Source organism: Leptonychotes weddellii, chromosome 1 (assembly GCF_054177405.1).
Source record: "Leptonychotes weddellii isolate Sample4059 chromosome 1, ASM5417740v2, whole genome shotgun sequence".
NCBI classification, from domain to species: domain Eukaryota; kingdom Metazoa; phylum Chordata; class Mammalia; order Carnivora; family Phocidae; genus Leptonychotes; species Leptonychotes weddellii.
This window is the reverse complement of record NC_138369.1, coordinates 189,797,648-189,819,006: the sequence shown is the minus strand read 5'-3', so window position 1 is coordinate 189,819,006 and position 21,359 is coordinate 189,797,648. Positions and strand designations below refer to the sequence as shown.

The 21,359-nt window shown below is 58.9% G+C and overlaps 1 protein-coding gene across 8 annotated transcripts in view; it reads right to left on the bottom strand.

The window, feature by feature from the left end:
• Positions 1–3,894: 3,894 nt before the first annotated feature.
• Positions 3,895–21,359, bottom strand: part of PDE9A (phosphodiesterase 9A) — a 93,303-nt gene continuing 75,838 nt past the window's right edge. For 5 of the 8 annotated variants that reach the window (XM_081800364.1, XM_081800377.1, XM_081800381.1 and 2 more), the window contains 11 exons: positions 20,380–20,454; positions 16,647–16,733; positions 15,697–15,801; positions 15,379–15,461; positions 14,185–14,341; positions 11,243–11,356; positions 8,596–8,700; positions 7,813–7,941; positions 6,581–6,676; positions 5,134–5,242; positions 3,895–4,331 (listed from right to left, as the gene is read on the bottom strand). In XM_081800364.1, the coding sequence (XP_081656490.1) occupies positions 5,150–5,242; positions 6,581–6,676; positions 7,813–7,941; positions 8,596–8,700; positions 11,243–11,356; positions 14,185–14,341; positions 15,379–15,461; positions 15,697–15,801; positions 16,647–16,733; positions 20,380–20,454 (1,044 nt within the window). In that variant the 3' untranslated portion in view covers positions 3,895–4,331; positions 5,134–5,149. Of the gene's footprint in view, positions 4,367–4,391; positions 4,505–5,133; positions 5,243–6,580; positions 6,677–7,812; positions 7,942–8,595; positions 8,701–11,242; positions 11,357–14,184; positions 14,342–15,378; positions 15,462–15,696; positions 15,802–16,646; positions 16,734–20,379; positions 20,455–21,359 lie in introns of those variants that run through there. The other 3 variants (XM_081800371.1, XM_081800367.1, XM_081800370.1) reach the window with 3 other exon arrangements.

Sequence of the window (21,359 nt, the reverse complement as noted above, 5' to 3'; positions counted from 1 at the left end):
AGGGAAGGAGCAGTCCTGGCTGGATGTTAGCGGCTGGGCTGCTGAAGGCGGAGGCTGGCTTGGCAGGCCTCCCCGGGTTTCCGTTCAGGGTGGACGGGCCTGTCCAAGGTGGGTGGGCAATATATAAACAGAAGGAACAGTTCTGTGTGATTCCTTCCAACCGGGAAACCGTGGTCGGCACGCGGCACGTATCCAGCCGGCGGCAAGCAGGCGTTTCCAGAGTGGTAGCCGCTGAGTGTGTGCGGCCGGCCACTTCCTGTGGGTCGACCAGCACCCGGCGGACGCACATCAGTAGTTCAACGGGCGACTCTGGGCCTCCGCCAGCAGCACCGCGAACACACAGGCCGGTCAGCCAGCCACATTTGCTTCTATGGCCTTCTGTTACTTTCCAACTGGCACGCCCAATGCATTTTGAGTTTTCTGTAAAATAACTTTCAAGGAAAGCAGCCGAAATCAGTCCAGAGTTCTCCCTGCCATGACTAGTCTCTGGATGCTGCAAGATACTTTCTTGCCCCATCTGGCTGCCGCGTCCTTCTCCCCCACCTGTCCCTTTTCCCTTAACGCAGCCCAAAGGTTCCTTGCTCATTGGGTCTGCAAACCAAGCCAGGCACGAAAACTCGCATCTTCCCATCTTTTCAATGTCCGTTCTCAGCTGGGAGCGAGGCCAGGTGCATAATAGGCACACATATGCTTATAAATGTGCACGCACACGCAGCCTCACACGACTACGCACACCTGCAAGAGTATCCCCGTCCCCCACCGTGAGCGCGCGCACACACATTTTGCAGTGTGATTTTTTCCCCTCTTACGTGATCCTGTAGGTTAGTGACCACACAGACTCATCCATTCAATCGGCCAGTGTCTGAGTTCCTAGTACGTACATCACCAGTGCTGCCCCTGAGGTGCGTGCGGTCCTGGGAGATCGTTTTGTGTAGGGTGTCTGTCTATGAACAGCTCGAGTCACTCCAGCCCAGCTTCTGGGCTGTTGGGACTTCACTGGGAGCCAGGCTTCCTCCTGTGCGTCTAAGCCAGGGAAGGCTAGCACACAACAGGGCTGGGTCACCACTGGTCAAGCTCAGTCGGTGGTGACCGCAGGTGGACAACCCCCCTTGTTGTCACAAGTGACCGCCTCAGTGGCCCCTCGGACCCCACCTCCCTCTCTTCCTGATGACATGGGGTGTCTCCCTCACTGGCCTCTGGCCTCTGCATGTGGCCATTCTGCACAGACACATTCCAGAAGGCCTGCCGCCCAGGCCCTGCCTTGCCCCTGTCTCGATACACCACCTGGCAGCCCTGTCCGCAGCCCCCAGCCTCACAAGCCCACCACCTGTCCTGGCTGTGGGGCCTCCCGTCACACTGAGGCCCCGATGTGGATGCTGCGTCATCAGATCTTCACCTGGCTTGCTGCATTCATCAGCCAACAGGACACAGGGCCGGCGGCGAGGCTGGGAAAACTTGCTGAGGACACGGGGGGCGCTGTGTGAGTCCCTAACGTCCTCACCCGGCTCCTCTTAGCTACTGATCGAAAATAGCCCCCCAAATCCAGAGCGACAATTTTATCCGCCCCTTAGAGAGACTACAGTTAAATTCTTGTGATTTAAACTTTAAAAACTCTCCTATGGTGATATTTGAAAAGCAGTGAGCCAGAGCAGAGCCTCTTGTCTAGCACATCAGCCCGACACATTGGCCCTCGTCAGCCCTTCCCGCAGTGGGATCTGCAGCTGCCCGTGGAGCGAGAACGGAGTCGGGCATTTCCTGGGGGGGGGGACGCGGGGGGGCAGCTCCGTGGCCCCCGGCCATGTGGAGCGGTTCCTCCTCTGTACCAGAGGCCACTGGACACCAGTGGCTATTGATTGGAGATTAAGTATTTTGTATGTTTAGTGTTCATTCAAGCATCACGTGGAATTGATTTTCCGATGTGATTTGGTTAAAGATGCCAGCAAGGGACTATCACGTTGGCTTTGGATGGTACGACGGGAGGAAGCTGCAGAAGGTGCCTGTGGTCAGACACAGGACAGGCACTGTGGAGGCGTCGGGCCCTGGGGTCCCCATCCCAGGTGAGAGTGACAGACTTTCTCCTTTTGTCTCTCCTCACTCTCGAGGTCAGTGCTGGAGGCTGTGCTGGCCTTTTGCTCGGCAGGGGGAGAAACGGGGGGGGGGGGGCTGCGTCCCAAGGCAGCACCTCTCCAGTGCCTAGCTGGTGTGTGACATTTAGGAGCGAGATGTGTGGGGTCTCTCGGGTCCAATTTTTGACACATGCATCACTCCTTCAATTGCTAGAAATCTGGGGGGAGAAAAACAATGGAGAACAGCATGTTCTTGTCCTCCTGGGTGAACACAGAGTGACGGAGGCGTGGCTGGTTTGCAGGAAGGCGCGGTCCTGCGGGACCGTGGCATCAGCCGGCTCCATCAAGTTCTGGAAAGCGCAGGGCATTGTGTGTGCCCTTCGATGGGCAGCGCAGCTCCGGACATTTTATCCTTCTCGCTGACTTGGCACTTGGCCACATCTTACCCCCCAGCCTCCAGTGCTGATGCTGTCACTGACCTAGCCCCCGTGTGTGCAGTCTCCCGGGGCAGGGCTGTTCCAGGCTGTGGGTGAGCAGGCTGAGCTGGGTGACAGGGCCCCCGCCCGTGTGACAGAGGCTGGCTGGCGGTAAAGGGAGGGGCCGTGTCCATATGGAGGGTGACTCAGGCTGGGGCTGCGTCACCCCCATGGGCTCAGCTAATGGGGTGTGAATGACCCCAGTACATAAGCATTCTGGAGGCAGAAGGTTGGAGGAAGCATTTTGCGGGAGGCTGATGCTCTCGTGCCAGTTTGTGAGGTCTCCACTGATGGAAACCAGGCTGCCACACAAGGGTGGGGACTGTCACAGAGGTGCTCTCCTTACAGACTCCTTCCTCCGAGCTGTTGATTTCCCTGTTCCAGGACTTGGTATGACCTCAGCCCTGTAATGCAGACCGTGTGTTAGAGTGGGTTTATGTGTGTGTGTGTGTGTGTACACGTGTACGTGATTGTGTGTCTGTGTGCATGGACATGTGCACGTGCATACACATGCGTGTGAGTGTGGTTGTGTGTGTCTGTGTGCACAAGCACTGAATTCAGTCATCGCTGTGTGAAGTTCGACAAGGGGCAGAGCGTGGCGAGGTGGGCATTCAGCACAACTCAGCAGGTGGGAGGCACTGGTCAGAGAGCTTTCTCGCTGGGGGAGCAGGTCACAAACCTCGCGTGCGGGGCAGCATGCGGGCCGAAGTGCATCGCCATCTGGACGCCTGCTGAGTTCGGTGTCACCGAAGCTGCCGTTCATACTGAACTGGAATCAAGAAGTGATGGAAAATGTCACATCAGAAAATGAACTATTCAGGGATGGAAGGCAGTGTTCTGGAATTCGCCGAGAGGGAATGAATGCATGGACACTAATCAACACCAGATGAAATGCCCACAGAGCGCAGATTATGCGGCGGCTTTTACAGACTTCTTCAGAGCAGAGCCTCTTCCGTGCGGAGAGGGGGCTGAGGAGGTGTGCATGGCCTGGGAAGCATCGAGGGGTCTGAACACACGCGGGGCGTTGGGGGAGGGTTCGGGTGTGTGCTGCCCCTCAGAGCTTGACTGCCCACCAGCAGGGGTCGGGTCTCCCTTTATGGGCACAGGGCGACCCCGAATGTGTCCCCAATGCTTACCCCAAAACAAAGGCAGGAAGAAGGGACAGCTCCCCTCCCCGGAGACCCTCAAACGTGCTGAGTATGGCGGTTTGAGGTGTTCAATGCCCACCTCCCTGTAAACGGGCACCAGCCTGGTGGTGTGTTCACAACCATGTCTGACCAAGCGGCCTCCGGCCCCATGCCTCCCCACACACAGCCACCAACGTCCCCTCGATGCTCACAAACAGGACACGCTCCGGGCACTGCCTGAGATTTAATTTGAATTTACACGGGATGGAGCATCACATCACACTGGAAAACTGTTCTAAGATACATCTGTGGGAAAAGCACAGTTCCTTGTCTCTGCGGGAGAGCTGGGGGACTCTGGGGACTCTCAGAAGCAGCCCCGGGATACACAGCACTACCAAAGAAAAAGTACAGTACCCGTTTCTGTATAAGAATATATTATTTAAAAGACAGTTTAAAAATAAAAATTCTGTACAGCATCATGAATTCCTTTTTTTTTTTTTTGTATCAGTGAACAAAACAGTTCTTAGAAAACACAGTCTTGGCGGAGTAGGCGCTCAGAGTCAACTTTTCCCTGCACGGTCGTCTCCCATGAGGCTCCGGCTCCGCCAGCCTGGTCCAGAACCGCGGCCCGAGACTGTCCTGCCGTCTTCAGGCTCCGTCTGCTTGGAAAAGGAAGAGGAGAAAGCTTCTGTGGGGACTGAAAATATGCAGATGCTGTCAGACGTCACAGGATGACGTGCAGACAATGCTTAAAAACTGCAACACTGTTGAACACATTTAGGCCAAATAAAACAATCTCGATCCCTCTTCTGAACCATTAAAAAATAGGATGTGCCTGAAAAACGAAACACCAATGTTACAAGCACCTGGGGTGTCCTGGTGTTCTGCTCGTTTAACGGACAAAACAACAATAGTAATGGTATTATTCCCGCTAGTGGAGAGATTCAGGCTCTGAGGCTCAGAGTGGTTGAGACACTTGGGTGGGTCACTCAGCTGGTCCTAAGCTAAGCTGGGCCTGTTGGGTGCCCGCACCTGTCGCTACTCCTCTGCACAAAATCAGACCTCGCGTCCCACGCCCTGCGCCTGGCACGCTGTGTAACTGGGAATCTCTTCAGTGATCCTTCAGACCGAAGGTGCTGGTTTGCCTTTCACACGGACCACACGAGCAGCTACTGTCAAGTGCGTGGAAAACGCTCACAGCTGTGTGACCGATACCGCATTTCTGGGAAGCTGTCACAACGTGCTTTTCCTTGTAAGTGGCCCGTAGGCTCGTGACCGATCTTGTGCTATCAGCCAAAGCATGTCCCCCTTCCTTCAGAGCCAAATTCTATGAATTACAGGCAAGGAATCAAAGTCTCACTTACTCCAAAACCATCAGCCATTCGGATTTTCTGCCCTTCCCTCCTTATGTCCTCCCCGCAGCCCCCACAGATCTTCACTGCCGCCCCGTTTTGTCTGAATTACCATATGCGTAGAGACGTCAATTCAGGATGGCGTTATCTTCACTTTTCCTCACATCTCTGCTTCCCTCTCTCTGCGGGTCCGTGTGCCCGGATGTCAGGCTCTCCGTCTTCTGTAAGCAGGACAGAGTAGGGGACAATCAGGTTCCAGGAGCCCGTGAGTCCCTGCTTATCTGCTAAAGAGCTTCCCGTTGAGTGAAATGCTAATGTGTCACGGAGACGGATATCCGCAGCACAGTCTGCGTGCCCGCCACCTTCCCCACTACGGGAGGCCTCCCCGTCTCGGCCACAGTCCCGAGCTTGGACTGCTAGCTCGTCCGGGCTGCAGAGCCCAGTGGACTGGCAGGGGTGAGCACGGAGCCTGTGGGTCTGTCCTTTCTGGGGGTAGGAAAGCATCCTGGGGGTCCGAACGGCCCCCGCTGGGTGGCCAGGCCTGGGACCTTTATAGCAATGGCTCTCGGGGGGCCCAGGAATGCCAAGGTGCTTTAGCAATCCTGCCGGGGGGCCCGCCAGGGACATCTGCTCGGACATCGCTCTCTGTACCATTTGCTTGCAGGCTTTGGAGGCTCAGGGATCCGACTAGCGGAACCGGCTGCGGGTCTGGAACGCCCATCGACCAGTAGGCAGCTCCAGAGTGCCGATGACGTGCCTGGTGTTGTACACACGGCAGTTTGGGGGGATGAGAGCAACACAGCACACCTGGGAGACCACCTGGCGCTCAGCGGGGCATGGGGGTTCCCAGCGGCAAGGCTGGGGGGCACCATAACTGGGGAGCCCTGACTGAAGGAGGGGTGGAGACGGTGTGGGGTGTGTGGCGCGGCCGAGGCCAGGCCCACTCCAGGTGACTGGCTGTCAGGTGGGGGGGTGTGTCTGTGTGGTCTCTGGGGGCAGGGGTCCCTGAAGCAGAGATGTACACACACCAAGGCCCTGGCGTGGCCAGACCCGCTCACAGGCTGTGCAGAACGCCTCTACCCTGGCTCTGAGCATGTGAGCTGGACCTTCCCTGGACATAGTACCAGGCCTCACAGCAACCTAGAGCCAGGCCTGGTCTCCCTGACCCTAAGTGGGCCGAGCCACCATGTGTGAGCTCCGGGATGCGGGTGGTGGCTTCTGTCCTGCAGGGAGCAACGTGTCCTACTGCCCTGTCACTGAGCAAGGTCAGCCCCGGGGCCAGGAGGAGGACAGGGACGCACATGGGGCCGGGGTGCTGCTCTGAGGGGGTCTGAAACGTGGAGAGACCCTGGAGCATCCGATTACAGCACAAGGACTGGGGATGACGTGACCCCTCCAAGGGGTGCAGAGCATCAGGGGCAGTTTGGTTTCACAGAGAGTAAAGGTACCCTGGTTTGCCAAGATCTGGATTTCAGGGGAATGGAAATGAGCTCTGGTGCAGAGGGCCCTCCCGCCGAGCACCACAAGGATGACCGCCTTCCCCACGTGGCACCTGTTACCTCTCTCAGGGCGTCATCCATTTGCTTCAGTTCCTCATAACGATCTCTGGATTCCCAGAGGGGCTGGAGCATGATTTCCTCCACCACAGGGAAGAGCTGGGAGAGACAGACAGGTTCACGGTCCATCATTCTCGAAGCGGCGGCAAGCGTCTGGGAAACCGGGGGGCCAAGGGACCACACAGCAAGTGTCCTCGGAGCCCCTGGGCCGCCACTTGCAGCGGGGTCCCCGGTGAACCCCGTCCTGAGGCCATCTGGTCAGCAGCTCCTGGAGACCCGCAGGCCCAACACCTGCCACCCACCCATCTCCGGGTCCCACTCTGTTTCTGTCCTCACTTCACATGGCCCTGCCTTCCGCCTGCCTGTCCCCAAATGTCTGTTATCCAGACGCCAGCCTCGTCTCTAGTCTCCTGACAGCCCCGTGGCCGGAGGAACCAGATGGTTCTGGTGGCGTGTCCTTGGCCACCCTGTCATCCCTGCCCCGGGGGACCCTGCGCATGCAGATCTCGGCCCTGTAATGCCCCCCATGCCTTCCACGCTTCCCCGTCACAGCCCGGTCCTGCTGCAGGGGGAGGGCAGGGCCCACGTGGCAGTCCTGCACCCCTGCACCCGCTGGCCGTGACAAAGGCCCGGAAGTCTGTGCAAGGAATGTACAGGGAGGCGAGTCCCCAGAGAAGTAGCAACAAATGGGGTTTACGGGAGGACGTGCCGAGGTGGTTCCGGAAGGCTGGCCGGTGCCATGCGGCCGAGGCCAGCTGAATGGGTGCCCTCAGAGGTGGAGGCGTGAAGAAAGGCGAGGACCAGGAGCCGAGGGCCGTCCTGTAAGACAGGCGTGCCCAGGACGGCGGGGGACTGCGTGCAACGAGGGGGGCAGCCCTCCCTGTGTTGGGGGCATGGGGAGCCATGTAAGGTTCAGGAGAGAGGCAGGGATGGTCTCCTTGCTGAAATCAGCCTGGGGATGGCCCTGTGCCGGGTAGAGTGGGGCAGGTTAGGAGGTTCTTCTGAAGGCAGAGGTGCCCTGGGAGTGGAGAGCCTGGGGCAGCTCCAGGGGGCACGGAGACCAGAAGGCTGGGAGGGGTGAGATGGGGAGGCGAGAGGGTGAGGGCTCCGGGGATGCTGGCGGAGGGGCCTTGGGTCCCACCTCACACCGCACAGGGGTGCGCACGTGAACCTGTGCGTGCACACGTGTGTGTCTCTCAATGTGGCATCTTCAGCACGTGGTGACAGTCACTCACCTTGGTCACCGTTTCGAACATCGGGATCAAGACAAACTTGATGAACCCAATTTGGGCTGTGGCTTTGGTCACTTTGTCCCGGTCCATGAAAGGGGCCACGGGAAGGCCCTCGGACTTCTCGCGGTCGCTCTGGGGGATGCAGTGGGCCGCAATGTTAGAAATATCCGTGGATTCCGGGGACTCTGAGGGCACGGGGCACGTTCCTGTGCCTCACCCAACCAGACCGCTCTGCCATAGGGGTGGAGGTAGCGACAGGGATGGAGCGGTATCTTCTGTGGCCACCGGAGCGTTCAGAGGGTGTGCGGGGCCGGCCGTGAGGACAGGGCGCAGGGACAGGCGCAGCCGGCTCCGAGGCAGAGGTGGCCTGCAGGACCCCAGCCTCCTCCTGGGGCCCACCTCACTGGCCTGCCAGCATCTTCCCCACACTGGGTTCTCTGAGCGTCAGCTGACCTGTGTGGTCTCACCCGCCCCTGGGGGCCCCTCCTGCCTCTGCTGCTTCTCTTTGAGGCCGTTTGCCCGACTCGTCCACCCTACCAGCTGCGCACTGGTCACGGGCGGTGGGTTTCAGGGCTCGCTTTCCCAGGCTGCCCCTGCCTTCCCTGTGTCAGGTTGTACCCGTTCATCTTGGATGTGCGCCTGCTGTGAGGGCTTCCTGGAGGCTGGAGAAATCGTCTGTGACCCACTCCACTAGTCCCCCTGGGTACACCCGTCGCCTTTCCAACACGGAGCCCGTAAAGGGGTTAAGCTGAGCGGCTGGGGGGCTGGTGGGTGTGGGACACTTACCTGCATGAAATACTCTTCTAATAGGCAGTCCACCCAAGGTTCCGCAACTTCCATTGGACGGACCTCGTTAGAGATGTCACAGCATTTTATCAAAATCATCTTCAGCTGGAGGAGAGATCTGGGATCAGGCATGGGGCGTAGAGCACGTCCCACTCCTGCTGTCTGGGTCTGGCCTTGCCGCCCCGGGGGATGGAGCGGGCGCTGATGGCCAACGGGGGCTGAGCTGTGCTGCCTGCGTCCATGGCGCTGCGGGCTCGCTCTGGGCAGGTGCGCTGGCAGTCCGCGTCTAGACCCCCGGCCCCACCCGGGAGAACGGGGGCCTCACCGCACCCCCACGGGGTCAGAATCTGTTTGGGGGGCTTGAGGAGTAGAAAACTCTGTTAACACAGACACGCTTTGTAATACAAACTTAAATCGTAAAGTGTAAAAGGATCTTCTGGCTTGTTGAGGACACACAAAAATATAGAAAGAAGTCACCGTTAGCAGGCAGAGGTTAAAGGGGTGATGGTGGGACCCCTGGTAGCCGTGAGCGTATCAGAGGAAGGCCCCTCACAGAAACTCTGGGTGGGGGGCGTTCCCCTGGGCACCGCATGCCCCCGAGCACGAGTGGTACCTGCAGGGCTGCCCGTGACCCCAAGGGCATCCACCGGGCCGAGCTCTGATTGCACCTGCCCCTCCTGCCTGGAGTCAGAAAAATCACACGGCGGCGAAGGCGGTGGGGGCTTCTGCCCGGTGCTCCCAGGCCTGTGTCTCCCCTGTGAGCTGGCGCTCTCTGCCCGGGGCCCCTGCACCTTGTGCTCAAGCCACCACCCTGCAGAAACCTTGCCTCCCCCTGCTGCCCACTGCCTTCCAGGTCCTAATCTGGCCCCTCCTTCCAGCCTTCCTGGCCCCCCCAGCGCCAGATGGTGTCCCCCAGCAAGGCCTCCTGCTGCCACACATGACTGTCCCCAGGGGTCACTGACGTCCCGGGACAAAGCGTGAGCCACCGCTCAGGGTCTGAAGGTGACCCAGCAGGAAGTCCCCCCGGGCACACCAGCGTGGGCTGTGGGCCCTCTGAGTGGGCCCGGGCTGTTTGCACCCAGTCTTGCAGGAGGCGGGTGGGAGCCTGACTCGGCAGAGCACCTCTCCGCTCAGCTCAGCGTCTGGCACAGCCCCAGCTGAACCTCAGGGTGACCTGGCTGCCCTTTTCCCTGTCCCTGGTCACCACCCTTCCTTATCAGTGCCCGGGAGTTGATCCGGGCCTTCCTTGTCTGCTCTGGGAGTTGGCTCCAGAACACAGGCCGTTACAGGGCCTTGCTCGGCAGGCCTCTGAGGGAAGCTGCCCCCACACCGGGCCCAGGGCACAGCCTGGGCACTTCGTACTGGAGGGAGCTGTGCCGGGATCTCAGGCCGCAGCCACATGGAGCACTGCATCCAGCCTCCTGTTGGGGGCCTCGGCTGAGGTCCTAGAATCCATTTTGACCCAGAACCTTTCCACTCTTGGGCCTCTCCTTCTACCTCCTCCAGTCCCCATGTCCATCAAGAAGTGGGTGCTTTTGGGGCTCCTCGGCCAAGGCACGATCCCCTGGTCTGTGCTGCAGGCCACGGACCCTCGCTCTGTGTGGGGGCGGAGGGCCCTCCCTTGCTCGAACAGTTGGAGTGAGGGAGTAAAGGTGTGATGGTCACTCCTCATCGTCCTGACCGCTCGACACCTGGCAGCAAGATTTCTGGCCTCCTGCCCGTGAGGGCCTTTCCTTACGTGTCAGAGGGAACATGGAGGCTCCAAAGGGGCTCAGCCTACTCGTTCTTCCTCCTGGCCCTGCTGTGGAGGGCAGGCGGCATCCCCACACCCCGCTGGTGTTTCAGGAGCAAAGCCGTCCCTCCAACGTGACCGCATCTCCCCATGTTCAGCCCCATGAAGGGATGCCTCGGGAGGCTCACAGGGATATTTTCTCCTGCTCTTTACTTATGGAAAATGCTAGGTCCTTCCCTGCACACTTTGTGTGTTAGCTGTAATTCAGGTTTGGGGACGGGATGGACAGAAGGTCAGCCAGATCTCACAGGGCTGTCCTTGTTCATCAGCTTCTAGGGATGGAAAGGGACCATCAGTTTTAAAAGAGAGAGAATGCCAGAAAGGCCTCCCACCCAGACCAGGCTCAGCATCACCCCTTCCCTGAAGACTGGGAAGGACATTTCCATGTGTTTTTCTCCTAAAAGGGCAGGCATGGTGCAGACCCAGGTGGGCTCTCCTCACTGGAGAGATCTGCTCCCCTTCTCTGGATGCCCGGCCCCTGCTCATGGAGGGGTGAGCCGGGAAGGGGCCCTGCAGGTCCGACTTGCCCGCCCAGAAACTGGTACGCAGGGTGTTTTCTGGGGCCATGCCTTCACGGGAAGACCAGCTTTGTTCTCAGGAAACCAGAGCAAGATGGACTGCCTTCACCCACTCACCACCTTCAAGTCAGAACGAGATGCAGGAATCAGAAAAGCCGCCTCTACCCGGGACATGGGCTCGCTGAGGGCTTTTCAGGTAAGTGCTGTGATTGTGTGCCCACTTTAATCATGCCTTGCTCCAAGGCCGGGCAAGGGTTGGGGTTTCTCGGTTTCCAGTCTGGGCTGGAGGGTGGGACACATGCACCAGCCTCCGAACGAGCTAAAACAAGCTACTTACAAGGGTCATGTGCTCCTCATTGCTGTAGTCAAAATTCTCCATTGTTTCTTTGAAAGAATCCATAATTTCTGCATGTCTTGCCATGTCAGTGGCTAAAATTAATGTGATCATCCCCTGAAAAGTGAAAGCAAAATGTTAACCCCGGGTACCGTCCCAGCATCACTCCGTGAGCCCCGACTGCATGCCGAGCCCTCCGCGCAGTGTCCCACTTGGTCCTCGTGCCAACTCGATGTGTGTCTCTGAAAATCAGTGTCCTCATTTTCAAGATGAAGAAGCAGAGCCTTGAGGAGGTTGGGGAGCCTCCCAGGCCGCGGCTGGCGGGTGGAGGCTGGGGATTCAAACCCACGCGTGCATTGCAGGCGAGCCCTGAATGCCGAGTCCAGGAGGAGGCAGACCCCCAGGCCCGCCAGGCTCATTTGCTTGCAGGTGGCAGGCTCAGCACCATGCTTCCCTGTGACGGCTCGTCTCAGCCAAGGACAAATGCTTCCCCTCAATCCAGGAGTCCGGGTATATAGCTATTCCTTTCACATCACATCGCTGGAGGTCACTAACCGATTTTCCAGGAGACTTTTCCCTGTTATCTAATCTGTGCCTTTAGTGCTTGGGAGCGATCAAAGTCAGGTTATATTTGACAGCACCGTTCTGCTAACACATTTGTAAATGAGGATGCAATGATTAAAAAAAAAAAAATTTTTTTTTTTTAAGTAGGCTCCACGCTCAGTGTGGAGCCCAGCGCGGGGCTTGAACTCATGACCCCGAGATCAAGACCTGAGCTGAGATCAAGAGTCGGACGCTCAACCGACTGAGCCACCCAGATGCCCCAAGAATGCAGTGATTTTTAAAATAGAAATATTTTATTACCTTGTTAACCAAATACTGGTTTAGTAGAAGTAACATGATTCGAAGCCATGACCGTCCGTGCACCCTGAAAACATGTATAAGGACACAGCTCTGTGCTGCACAGAGTGCTGTGCTTTCCCCAAAACACAAGACTACAGCATCCGGGATGGAACCGAAATCAGTGGAGACGGGTCATCTCAGATGTATTTTGGGGGAGGGGAACATCCCTGGCATTTTGAATTCTGTGATTTCTCTTAAAGATTTCATTGTGTTACTAGTGAAGGGGCCACTCCTGTGAGGATTCATCCCTAAACATACTCAATGACAAAATATTATTAAAAATTGGGACAACTAGGGCGCCTGGGTGGCTCAGTCAGTGAAGTGTCTGCCTTCGGCGCAGGTCGTGATCTCGGGGTCCTGGGATCGAGCCCCACGTCGGGCCCCACGCTCGGTGCGGAGTCTGCTTCTCCCTCTCCCTCTGCTCCTCCCCCGGCTCACGGTTTCTCTCTCCAAATAAGTAAATAAAATCTTTAAAAAAAAAATTGGGACAACTGCTTTTATGCCCAGAAAGTTTCATTTTCACGTCAGTCATGTGTTTGGGGCAGGACAAGCCTGTGTCCCCCTGGTGGGAGGGTCTTGCTCTGACCGCTCCCGGGGGGCGGGCGCGGGTGGGTCATGCACGAGGGGGACCGGCTGCTGTGGTCCCTGCAGGAGCTCCTCACCGGGCCGCCGTCGGGGCCTCTCCATGACCTGCCCCTTTCCCACTTGAGAAAGATGCGCCTTGGCTCATCCTGGCCAGGCGCTCCAGAGCAGGGGAGAGAGTGGGAAAGCCCACAGATAAAGGGGACACAGCTGTGCTGGGAATCAGTGACTTGCCAGTGACAGACCTTCGGCACCGCCCAGAGCTCTGAGCTTCCTGGAAGCGTGGCCGATGGGTGACAACAGTTTACGGGGCTGCTCTCTGACAGAGTGAAGCTTATCAGACCTCCGGGAGGGAGAGCCCGGATCCCCGTGTCTTTATCAGGTGCACCTTGAAGCCAGGTCCCGAGGCATCGAGTGGGTGAGGTTGTCATCCGTGGGACGGCAGAGCGTGGCTCCTCCACACAAACGTGGCCCCCGGCTCGTGGCACCACTAGCTGGGTGACAGGGACCAGCAGAAAGGCCCCCTCTCACAGTCCGGAGGCCAGAAGTCCCAAGGCTCTGGGAAAACGTCCTTCCCGACTTTTCCTGCTCCTGGTGGCCCCAGGCGCTCCCTGACTTGGGTCCATGTCACTCCAGCCTCTGCCTCCACTTTATGCGGCTTTTTCTTCCATGTATGTCTCCCCTTCTGTCTCTTCTGAGGACACTTGTCATTGGATTTAGGGCCCACCTGGGTAATCCAAGCTACTCTCCAGAGATCTAACTTAACTACCAGCAAGACTCTTCCCAAGTCGAGTCACATTCACAGGTTCCGGGGGTCAGGAAGGGAACATACAATTTCTTTGGCAAAGGGGGTCCATTCAACCCACATACTCCTCTAAGAGGTCCTTCCGGTCTCTTCCCTCCCCTGGAAACATCAGAGGGGGTGCACGGAGCTGTGCTCAGCGGGGACCCCCTGCGTGGAAGGGGGTGTTACTTGCAGCGAGTGGGAAGCTGTGGGTCTCAGGACGGGAGGGCGCTGTCCCCTCCTCCCCAGCGTCCCTTATCTGAAGTAGGTGGTGGGGCTGACTAAGTTGAGGTGGGGGTTCAGGAAGCAGTCGGGTTTCTGCCAGGTTGGTTGCAGCAGGTGGGTCTGTCCAGGGCCTGCACGAACTCACTGTGGACCTCTGATGAGTGACCCAACCTCTGGAACCCTCACTCTCCCAGGCTGCAGGCTGGAGAAAGGACGAATCTCAAAGGATTCGGTCAAATGAGGGATGTGAAATGCAGGTCGGTGGGGTCCCCTGTATCCATGCTGAGGGCTCGTGTCTCCCTTGGGTGCACTGGCCTTGGTGGGGCAAGGGTGGGGCCGGGAGCGCGTGGGGGCCTCAGCCACTGGAGCAAGGGGGTTCCACCGGTGAGCACAAGGGGGTTGTGCTCACCGTCCCCCACTCTGCAGTCGGAGGGCCCTTGCCCCTGCATACCTGTCTGATCTGCTTGAACTCGTCCAGCTGCACATTGGCAAAGATGTTGCACTCGGGCTGGGCGAGAATCTGAAAGGCCACGGCGCAGTGGTGGTTCTCCAGGGGCGAGATGTCGTTGTACCGGACGGCCAGCTCCGTGCGGGCGTTGATCTGGTACCTGGCATCGAAGGAGAGAGTACACGGAGCCTCAGGCTCCCGCGGGGACGCAGCGGTGCCAGCAGAGGCCAGGAGGCGAGCCGTGGCCCTCTGCGGTACCAGGGACGCACTCCTCCGGGCTCTCCTGACTCTCTGCTGCCCCTTTCGCTCGATGTCCTCAAGGTCTTTCCTGTAACCCTACCAGGTAGACGCCACCAAGACCCCTCCTCTGCGCCCAGTGACGGTGCCCGGAGGCGATCAGGCCTTCCATGTTGGCCCCTCGACACGTCATTGGTATGCACAGAGGGCAGGCGTTTGGGGGGACACCAGGGTGTGTTTTCATGTTACAGCTGTGGCTTCGACCCCTTTGCTGGACTGTACCTCGCACATGATCTTGAGTGTGAAAGCAGGGGGTGGATGCTCACAGTGCCCGCCTCCTTGGAGGAGCCCGGGCGTCCCCACCATGGAGGCCTGCCGTCAAACGTGATGGTGAGTTCTCGGCCACGTCAGACCACACGAATACACCTGCTAGGACAGGTGCATCACCAGGGATGCAAACCAGTGCCACACGGCCGGGACCCAGCAGTTATGCAGGGTGGACTCTGTGCCCTTGTCCCCCCAGAAGTGGGACTGAATCACTGTTCCTGTGAAGCCTGGCCCCCACGGCCCGCCGTGGACCCCTCCCACCCGCTGCCCATCTGCACTCCCTCTCTGTCTCGGTCCTGCTGGAAACAGGCTGGGGAGAGGGATCCGGAGAACGGGGCATCATAGGCGGCCATCACGCCCTGCTTCAGGTGGAGGGGAAGACTGGCATCACCAGGACTGCAAAGGAGTGTGGCAGCCCCTCGGGGCTCGGCAAGCCGGAAGCTTCTGCCCCGGGTGGCCCGAGGCCCTGGACCAAGTCCCAGAGTGGGAGCTGTGTCCTACGGAGGTGAGCTGGGGGCTGGTGAGGCCTTCGCCGATAGCTCCAACTTGGAACTAGTCTGCGTGTTAAACTGAAAAGGTCACTCTGATAACCAGAGAGCCCTTTAAAAGGAAAAAGAAAAATCATGTACATACGTGTTGTTGTACCCCGGATGATCCAAATCATGGCAGATGGCTGCCGTCATTAGAATCAAGATATCCATTTGGGAAAATTTCTCCTGGATCAGAGAGAGGGTGGGAGGGGGTGAGGAGGGGGCTGGAATGGGGTGGGAGAGGAGTAACATGGGTAGGATGAAGCCCCTCAGCAGCTGGCCCGGGGGTGGGGCCAGGAGGGCGGGGGACACGGTGGGCTGGGGTGGCTTCCCTAGGAGGGTAGGGGGCCTGTACCCCGGGTGGGGGCTGCGTCCCGAGCGAGGTACTGCCACCCCCAGCAGGAGCCCCCCCGAGACCCACCTGGAGCCTGCAGACCCAGATCATGCTGTACATCATCTGGGTCACGCAGAAGCAGTGCCGAAAGTTGTGGAAAGGGTTGTTCCTGTAGTTGTCGTGCACGCAGAGCTGCGAGAGACGGAGGGTCCCAGCTGCCCACGTCTGCTGCCCACCCTCCCCTCCAGGCTACCCCGGGCAGCTCCTTCCCATTTTGCCAGCTGACTGCCAGTGTTTCAGATGCACTCTGCATCACCCTTGGCTGACCCAGAGGCCAGCTGCCTTCCTGGGCTTGCTGGAGGTACGGGCGAGGCGGCCCAGGGGGCCTGAGGACGTTCCACTGGCCACTCTGTGGCCGGAGGGCAGGTGGGCAGTAGGCTTTAACCTGGGCTCATGGACTGAGGTGTCCCCGGAGGGGCTCTGAGGAGCCACGCGGGGACGTGAAGCTGCAGGGAGGGCTGGGGGGCTATCGGAGTGGCTCTGGGTCCCGGTCCTCATCACACCTTTTCATATTTTAATATTTAACATCTATGCTTTTCACACTTAGTTCTGAACAACATTTTGTTTAAAGTAATTGCTGAACACACACTCACATACTCATACACGTACCCCCTCCACACGTGCACATTCACGCCCACCCGCACGCATTCACACACTCCCACCTCCACACACTAACATTCATGCACACACGCACACAGCACTCAGGCCGACACCCCCCATAAACGTGCACGCACCTGCACACTCACTTCACTGCCCCCTCCTTGGTTCTTCCAATTTTCTCGAGCACCAGAGCAGGAGCTTAGGGGTGCTGAGTGTTTTGGTGGGAGACGGACAGAGACAGGCTGCACGTCCTCACGGAACACTCATGGGAACGTCACCTCCGTCTGTAGGACGCCACCAGGAAGGGGCCCGGCTGGTCTGTTCGCTAGTAACTGGATGACACGGTGTTCGAGGGGGACGGGGGGGCCTGCACTTACCAGCCATCTCCTGAGTGTGATGGGGTTGATGGAGAAATCTCTGACCAGGCCCAGGTCATGGTACATGTGCTCTAAGCAACTCAGCATCTGCAGACACAGGAACAGAAGGGTGGTCGGTGGCGGGGCTGGCCAGCCCAGCCGCCTGACGGAGCTGCCCCTTCCTCATCCCGGGAGATGCCTGCAGGGCCCACCGGTCCCTAGAGGGTGAGCCCTCTGCTCCCGGGGGCCCTGATGGCAAAGCCATGTTGACTGGGGCGGGGGGTCTCGGGATTCCTAGCAGGGATGTGGAGGCTTGAAAGAGCAGCTGGGCTGAGAAGTTAAGGGAGTTCCATGCGAAAAGGGACCGACTGGGTGAGAGGGGGCACCCCCAAACGACCACGTCCGAAGTGACTCTGAACTTGGACACACAAGAAGCCAGGCTGAGGTGCTGGGGACACGGTTCCATGGGACGCGCGCCCGAGAGCTGGTGCCTTTGCAGACACAGACGCCCTGTGCTCGCTGAGACTCAATGGCCTGCGTCCCCAGCACGCTTCGTGCACCCTTGTGCGGCCCGCGGGGACCAGACACATTGTAAGGCGCTCGTTGTGGGGTCTGGAAGGTAAGCCGCATTCCCGTCACTGAGCTGTCTCCTACGGGAATCTCGCTCAGGTTAAAACAGCTTTTGTTTTCAGTCCCGAAGATGACTGATTGTCATTGTTGTGATCTATTTAAATACAGCTCAGAGCTCTGGAGCTAATTAAGCCTGGGAAGAAAGACTGATTATTAAAAAGTGAGAGTCTGAGAACGCAGGCTCTGCTTTCTGGGAAGCAGGTCTTGCATGCAGCGCCCAGGGAGACGGGAGATCCAGGAGGCGGGGACCGTTAGGCATCACCTGGTGGCATGGGGTGTGACACTTGTGGAGTGCCCACTCACCTGTGCACAAGCCTTGCCCAGCCCAGGTCCTAAGCCCAGACCCTGGTCCTGACACTTGTCTTCAAGGACCTGACCCCCGTTTCTCCTGGCCATGCTGCCTCCTGCCTCGTCCCATCTGCCAGCTACCCGGGGCCCGAGCGGTCACGCTTCCGGGCTGCCTCTGGTCACCGTGTGACCTTCTCTTCCCAAAAAGGTGTGTTATGGACTGAACTGTGGCCCCCAAATCAGTGTGTTGAAGCTCTAACCCCCGACATGACTGTGTGGACAGAGGGCCTTTGAACACTCATTAAGGTTAAATGAGGTCACCGGGGTGGCCCTCGTCCGCTAGCACTGGTGTCCCCATGAGGAGAGGAGACCAGAACTGACATGCACACAGGGACGACCACGTGAGGACCCGGAAGGCGGTGTCTACACGCCAGGGAGAGGGGCCTGGGAGACAGCCGCCCTGCCGACGCCTGATCTCGGACCTCCAGGTGTGAGCGGACGCCTTCTTGGCCTGCAGCGCATGTTACGGCTGCCCGAGCTGACAGCTACAGGGCACGCCACCGGAGACCCTTCTTCCTCGTGACACGGCACTGGGAGAGCTTGGAACACGGGGAGCATGGGCTCTGCACGTCCAGCCCTGTGCCTGGAGCGTCCACAAGACGGCTGTGGAAGGAAGGCCACGGAGCCAAGACCCGTGGCATCGCCAAGAATTCAGTGGGCATGTGGGAATCTGCAGTGTCACAGATGGACTGTCCTCCTCGAGGGGACGGGACGGACGCAGACTGCATTATGTGCAGGGTGCCAGGCTCTGGGGACGAGTCCAGGGCCCTGGCGTGCGGCTTCGGGTGCTGGCGCCCACCGTCCTGGATGCCGGCGCTGGGGCCAGAGGCCTGCAGCCCCCTCCGCTCCCCTCCGCACGCACGCGCAGCTCCAGCAATCCCCGTGAGCCGTGACGGTGGTGGTGAGATCGGGAGTCCACACCTGGAGCTGATGGGCAGACGAGACCATCTGGCCCCACTTCTGTGATGTGTGCGGCAGCTCTGGAGTGGGAGGGACGCGTCGTGCATCCGTTCCCACGCTGGCAGCCCCGGATGCTGGGTGGTCCGGGCCGGGTGGCCACGTGGAAGTGGCTGCGGGCGCTCGCCAGAGAGCCGGGGCCCCATGGCCCGTAAGCCCCGCGCTCCAGGGAGGTGGCCATGCTGGGAAGAGCTCTGACATGTCAGCTAGCAGGGAACAAGAACACGTGAAGCCATTGCCTCCGTCTGCTCTCTGAGCTGGAGGACCCTGCTGGGGCTGGGGGTGCTGGGCACAGAGATACCCACGCGAAGGAAGAGGCGTGATCCCCCAGTGGGGGCCCCGACATTCCAGGGCATGAGCTGCTTCGTGGGCGGCCAGATGCAGTTTTGGGGGGCCTTCAGCGCTCACAGTCCCAAATCCACAGCACCCCCAGATTGGCCAGAGGCTAGGGCTCCTGTCTTTGGGCATCTCTGGTTCCTGGCTGCATGTTGGCAGAACGTCTCTGGAAACCCTGGAACCGCTGAGCAGTCTGCCCCGGCCACTGAGATGCGCTGGGGGAAGCCCACCCGGAGGCTGGGCCCACCTGCAGGCTTCACCCCGGCCCTGATGCCGTGGGCAGGCGGCCTTCCTCTCCTGGGTGCGTGAATCCTTCAGCCTCTCCGGCCCCAGCGGGATTCCATGGGAGATGGAGACAGAGCGGGCAGCCAGTGCCCATTTCCAGGCAGGCGCTTTGCCATCGGGGACCTGGCTCTGCTCTCACTGCCGGTGTGTGGAAGCCGGAGTCATTTCCAGAAGCGGTGTCTGCCCACCCGCCAGAAGCAGGAATCTGTGCGTGCCGAGCCATCCCGGTGTGCCCACTCACCTGTGCACAAGCCTTGCCCAGCCCAGGTCCTAAGCCCAGACCCTGGTCCTGACACTTGTCTTCAAGGACCTGACCCCCGTTTCTCCTGGCCATGCTGCCTCCCATTCCCTCCGGCACGGTGGCTTCTGCCGTGGCCTCTTGCCCATCTAAACCCACCCTCCAGTCCTGCGCGCTCCTGGGTGGCTGGATGATTTGGGGTCCATGTGACGTCCGGTCCAGGGTTTGTGATGGGACGATCCCTGGGACACAGGCCAGCACACAGTTGGGCGGAGGTGGGGCGGGCAGGGCGGCAGTCTGGTGCCGGAACGAAAGCACGAGAGCTGGGCACTTCTGAGACCCCGGCCCTGGCGACCGAGATGGTGCCCGCTCAGGGTGCAGATCTCTCCTTTCCTGCACCCTGCGGTGAGCTTGCAGGGGGGCAGCCTTTCTGCGTGTCTGTGTTACCAGAAAGCTGGAGAAGTCATAGATTTGGTGGGCCTCATGTCCATGATGAGGGACTTTTGTTTTCTCGGGGTTCCGACACGGAGGGGTACAACTGATATTATTAGATTCGGCCGAATAAACAAAAATCTCCATGTTAGTGTTTTCTCAGCAAAAGGGGAAATTGGAAGAACGGTCTTGCTGCAGGAGTCCTGCACCCCCAGTCCTGCATCCTCTGGCTGAGACACAGCTGTCTTCCCTCGGCCCCTCTCCTGAGGAGGCGCCTCCCAGGTTTCCCCTCAGGGGGTGTGGCGGCCCAGGAGGGTGTGTGGGGTTTGGGGGGCCAGCTTTCCTGCACTTGACCACCCGTGCCTCTGCTCTGACACCCCCCTTTCTGAACTCTGCGTCCGGGCCCCCCTGAACCCACCCACAGTCAGACTGAGGGAAAACCTGGAGAATCAAGGCCAGAGAGCAGGCGAAGCCACGGGGGTCCCTGGCAGGTCCCCGTGATGCTGGCACTGGGGGCCCCTCACTCACCTCGTTGGGCTCCCAGAGCCAGACGTCGAAGGTGGGCTTCCGGAGAGCTTCGATGGTCTCTGGGGAGAGCAGGTACTGGAAAGGACAGGAGGTCGGTTAGGCTCTGGGCTGAGACAAAGGCTGGTGAGCTCACATGGATGGGGGACGTTTGCTCCACATCCTCCTGTTCCCTGGTCAAGAACGCCTGGGCACAGACTCCAAGGCCACACTCTACAAGGATTCTGCGGAGCGCAAGCCTCCAGGGACAGACATCCCATCTGTGGCTGCCAGAGGCAGGGCGAGGGCACCAGGAGGGCTGTGGGGGGAGAGATGTTCCATATTTGATTGTGCAGAGGTTGCCTAAGTCTCTCCAAAGTCACAGCGTGCCGCACCTGCAGGAGGCAAGCTTGACTGCGGGTAAGTTACCTCTTCGTAAACCCGATTAAAAAAACAATAGCGTGGGGCACCTGGGTGGCTCAGTCGTTAAGCGTCTGCCTTTGGCTCAGGTCATGATCCCAGGGTCCTGGGATCGAGCCCCGCATCGGGCTCCCTGCTCCGCGGGAAGCCTGCTTCTCCCTCCCCCATTCCCCCTGCTTGTATTCCCTCTCTCACTGTGTCTCTCTCTGTCAAATAAATAAATAAAATCTTAAAAAAAAAACAAAAAAACCCAAAAAAAACAATAGAGTGAAGTCAAGGATAAAGAATTAACTTGGCACAGATTCAATACTGGCTAAGAAGCTATTCGGAGTTTCTTTCTTTGGCTGTAGGCTAATGCAGTGCAGCTTGCTGGGGGATGTAGATGGGGAGTGCCAGAGTCGGGTCAAACTGTCGTGGGAAATAGGCTGTGATCTTAGACATAAGACCGTGATGGTGTTCGGGGATTAGATGTAATCTTCCCTGAGGTCTTTTGGTTTGCTTGGTTTTTCATTTATTTATTTATTCATTCATTCATTATTATATTATTTAGAGAGAGAGAGCAGGGGGAGGAGAAGAGGGAGAGC